This window comes from Peromyscus eremicus, chromosome 1 (assembly GCF_949786415.1).
Source record: "Peromyscus eremicus chromosome 1, PerEre_H2_v1, whole genome shotgun sequence".
NCBI classification, from domain to species: Eukaryota; Metazoa; Chordata; class Mammalia; order Rodentia; family Cricetidae; genus Peromyscus; species Peromyscus eremicus.
In genome coordinates this window covers 196,280,615-196,285,432 of record NC_081416.1, presented here as the reverse complement: position 1 = coordinate 196,285,432, position 4,818 = coordinate 196,280,615, and the positions used below count along the sequence as shown (strand labels likewise).

The 4,818-nt window shown below is 39.3% G+C and overlaps 1 protein-coding gene across 1 annotated transcript; it reads left to right on the top strand.

Moving 5' to 3' along the window:
- The first annotated feature begins 540 nt into the window (after positions 1-540).
- On the top strand, positions 541-4,189 carry LOC131904403 (zinc finger and SCAN domain containing protein 4F-like). Its single transcript, XM_059255573.1, has 3 exons — positions 541-936; positions 3,251-3,410; positions 3,981-4,189. Exons 1-3 carry the CDS (start codon positions 541-543, stop codon positions 4,187-4,189), a joined length of 765 nt encoding a protein of 254 aa, XP_059111556.1.
- Positions 4,190-4,818: the final 629 nt, after the last annotated feature.

Here is a 4,818-nt window from a genome sequence, read left to right as displayed (position 1 = left end):
GACCCATAAACTCATAGGGAGTGGCACTATGAATAGGTGTGGCCTTGTTGTAGAAGACTGAATGAAACATGCCTTTAATCCAGACCTTGACGTGGAGGGCACACCTTTAGTGTGGACCACACCATCTGGAGTAATTGAGTCACTATTGAGGTTGGATTTGAGGTCTTTTTCTCAAGCTTCAATCAATGGGTAAGAGTATATCTGTTGATGTACTGTGTATCAGTCTCAGCTCTAGCACCACCTCTGACTTTCTGAGGCCATGCTCCCCAAAATGAGTGACTGAACCTCTGAACTGTAAGTGAGCCACCAAAATGAAATGTTTCCTTTATTAGAGTTGCTGTGGTTATGGTGTCTTTCACAACAATAGTAAATCCTCAATATGTTAGAAACCATCTGTGATAAGACTCTTAGTTGTTTTTATTTAATTATGTCAAGTTTAATTTATAGCTTTAACATATTTACAACTTTCTTAAATAGATCATCAAGTCACAAGAGAGATACTTGACTGAGAAAGTTGAATTTTTGAGGAGTCTCAACAGAATGGCTTCACAGCAAAACAACTCCTTTAAACCCCAGTCACCAGAAAGTGGCCTTGTATTAGACAACAGGAACTTCCTTCCAAGCCAGGATACTTCTCTACAGTGGGAAGAAGATATCTGTAACTTCTCAACTGCTCAGCTCAACTTTCCCACAAATGACAATGGTTACTGTGCAAAGCAGGAACTGCAAGCAATGTGGAAGTGGTTTACCTCCTGGTTGAAGCCAGAAAAGCGTAGCAAGGAGCAGATGATTTCTCAGCTGGTCTTGGCTGAGTTTCTCAAAACTGGGCACTACAAGGACAAGTCTGTCTTGAAAGAGAAGTGGGTTTCAAATGGCAGAAACCTGGGGAGATTCATGGAGGATCTGACTGATGAGTGCTTGAAGCCTCCCATCATGGTGAGTACCTTGGTTGAGAGATGGTTAAGTTATCAATCAAGACAGTCATTTATATTTGGGGAAAAGTAAGAAGATGTAGTTATTTTATATGTGAGGCTGTCCCACTCCAACAATTATTTACAATGGAGATTATTTACTACTGTAAATGTGATACAAATTTAATGGGATTATAAGTTTAAGAAGCTCCTAGCTCTTTTGACTGATACAATTATATTTAGATTCTTTACATGGTGATAGGGAGACTGGGAGATGATATTTGAGCAAAGTTTGTAAGGGTTTAGAATAGAGACCCTGGCTGGGATTGGAAGATGGCTAATTTAGGTAGGTGATTTTATATTGTAATTATGAGTGTTTAGTTGGAATTGCAGCACACACTTAAAATTCTGGCTCTCAGACCTAGTCTGTTATTCCAGGACCTGGGCTGTGGAAACTGGGGATCTAATTGACTTAATGGTTTTCTAAATTGTCATTATAACATGCCATTAAGTTCCTATGTAAAAAACTCATTGTGCAGGAATGTAGAATATGATTTCTGATGCTGAAATGTGGCTATTAAATGAGCATTCAACACCAACACACCCCTAAGAAAAGTCCTGATGAATAATAAAGGGCTGCAATTCAAAGTTTTAGAACTGAAATTCTTAATTTGGATGAAACTACATTGAAACTTCTTTAAATTTCTAGGTTTGCATAATTCTCAGTTACTCTCCGAAATGGTCAAGGTGGTGACATTTTTCAATCATTCCATACATCCATTTCTAAATGTCATGGTTGAAATAACTTCTTATTGCCTTAAACTTTAAATTTGGATATTAGTTGGCTTGTTTCATTGCTTCTTTAGGGTTTTTTTTTTTCCCATTTGGGACTGACTTTTGTTCAACTGGCTTGAGTAGGATTCAGAGGAACTATATTTTCCCAGCACTTCAAGTACTGGATTAAAGCTGTCCACCACCACACCCTGATGTTTATTTCAGGTTTTTACTCTAAGCACATGTTGTCATTTCAATTTGTTTTATTCCACATTTCACTCCTTTGATTTTGTTTTAAACTGATCATTTCATGATTGAAACTGAATTCCAAATAAAGTGCTGTCATGTTCCTAACAGCAGAGACAGCATGTTTAGGTGGAGACAATATATGTGTTAGAAGGGTTTCAGTCAGATGTAAGTTGTATTAAGGACTTAATAATAGAAAACAACACCCCTTAGAAATAGAGCTATGCTACTAGGGGCATCATCAACCAAGGGTTTTTATCTAGAGTTAGTATTTAAATTTAGCAACCAAAAATATAGGTATTGGAAATACAACCCACTCCCACAGCAAAGTGAAGTGACAGTGGAAGAGATAGGGACCACTGACAGACTAATGGCCATAAGTGGGGGATGGGAAATCCTCAGCTATCTGGGAATGAAAATGTCAGAGTCATACGCATGAAAGCAGAAAGTTACAATTGCCAATATGATACCAGGACACCAAAAGGACATCAATTACACAGTTACTGTAGACATCCTAAGAATTTCATAAAAAAACTAACTATTACTAATCAAAGGCTGAATAAGGAGCTTCTAGCATAGCAGCCATCTGTCAGACAAAGACTACAGAAATATTAAGGGTTCTGGGCACTGATTAATAACTATAGATCCTGGGTGCAAGAGAAGGAGGAAAAATAAGGAGGTACAAATTAAGGAGATACAGAGAAACAATAGCCATACAATTCTTTGTTAAACAGAAAAAAATTATTAGAACAGATAACACCCATCAATTAACAGAGGAGGCCCTAGAGGTGCAAGGCCCACAGGCAAGTCTATGTCAGAATTTTTACAGGCTCCTTTGGGTCTTCTCGATCTCCAGACTACCTCCCTCCTTGATATGTCCTACCTAGCCTTGGTGTCTTCTCAGTAAACCAGCTATTTCATTATAGTTGCCCTAGATTGGGTGGAATGGGGACAGTCCTTGGAAAAAAAATGAGAAGCCTTTTTTGATGGAGTAAGTCTCTATTTTCTGAATTGGAACAAGAATACCTTTCCTTGTTCAATGCATTGACCAGGTGAAGAAAATGTTGTGGCTAGACATTGCAGAAACCTAACCTTACCTTTTCCCTTGGTACAGTGACTCAACACTTGCAAATACATTGTGAATAAGGACTTTAGAAAACATAACTTGTGAATGACTGAATAACACCATAAGAGATGAGAGATAGACAAATAACCTAACTAATAGTTCAGTGATCCCGTGCAATCAGTTAGAGGACAGGTTTTCACTCATGCACAAATCCACAGATTCATTGGCAATGGTCCTCTGGCTTTGTTTATAGGTTCTCACCTCCATGCAGAGGCAGGAAGCCTTCTTTTCTAAGAACATGTCTTTAGAAGAAACCATAAACCTTCTGAAAGAGCAGCAATCAGCAAGAAGTTCAATACAAGAGAGTGCAAGGATACCCTTGCCAATCCCCCAAGACATGTTATTGACAACAGGTAAGTGTCAGGAAACTGCACAGAGGAAAGGTGTTTTGTCGGGATCTTTTCCTGGGCACAGTTTCATAGACTGTCTTATTTCCACAGGACATGAGGACTGGGAAGATAGCCAAAACAATGGCTGGATTAATAGTGATGTAAATGACGGGGATAGATGTCCTAGAAAAGAGATGGACTCCCTGTCCCTTATCCAACATTTTGAGTTTAATGAACCTAAAGACAGAAGTGTTTCTGATGGAAATCCTCTGGATTTAAGCAGAACAAGTCAAGTCACCTCTAGGTACCAGGAAGAATTTCATAGAGGAACTTCTTCTGAAGATGTCCCTATGGAGGTACAACCAGAGATGACCTCCAGTCCAGAGCAGATAGAAGACTGCCAGAATCCTGATGCAAGCTCCACACGTGGGGGTGGCCAAAAGAGACCCCTCAGAGACCCAAAGACATACAAATGTGAGGAATGCCACAGAACCTTTAAATATCCTAGTAGACTTGTGGCCCACCAGAGAATACACAAGAAGCAAAAGTCATTTGCCTGTAAAACATGTCATAAGGGCTTCTATACTCGCTCAGACCTGAGAGTACATAAGGTCATACACCAGGAAAATAAACCTTTCGAATGTAGTACATGTGGAAAGTCTTTCAGCAATCAAACCAATTTGAAAGCTCATGAGAGGATTCACACAGGAGAGAAGCCCTACACCTGCTCCCTGTGTAACCGTAGCTTCCGTCAGTCATCCACATACCACCGTCACCGGAGGAATTGCCACAAAGCAGACTGAAATGTGTACCTTCCTCACCAGATGATAGCAGGGCTCCAGCTTACTGTTTCATCTGTAGATGAAGAAGCATGTAGCTTCTAAACAGTATGTATCCTTTAAAGACATGATTTGTAACTTCTCGATTTTTCCATCTGTCTGTGTGGACAAAGAAGATGAGTCTGTTTTATGTTAAGTAATATTTTTCTAAAGCCTTAAATAGCTTATAAATTTTGCCTGATACATATTAAATAAATGAATGGAAATGTAATACGATTGCCTCTCATGTATATTTTGTGTGGCCTGTGCTTGTGATTTTGTGAGTTTTTGTCTGCTTTTATTTTGGCCTCAGTTCCACAGCATGAATGGACAATAGAGGACTGTGTTGTCAGTTCTTTATTTTTGCCTTGTTTGAGACAGTGTCTTTCTTGTTAGGAGCTTTGTACATAAGTATGTCTGGTACTACAGATTCCAAACATTCTCTGCTCTGCAGCCCTTATCTCTACAGGTTCATGTCAGTGCCCTGCCATTGCCTCTGACTTTGGTACCCCATTAAAGTTTCAATCCCAAGTCTCAGGCTTGCAATATAAATGCATTGCCCTCTCAGCCATCTCCCATGCTATGAGTGATTACTGCTTAATGTTCAAGAATGT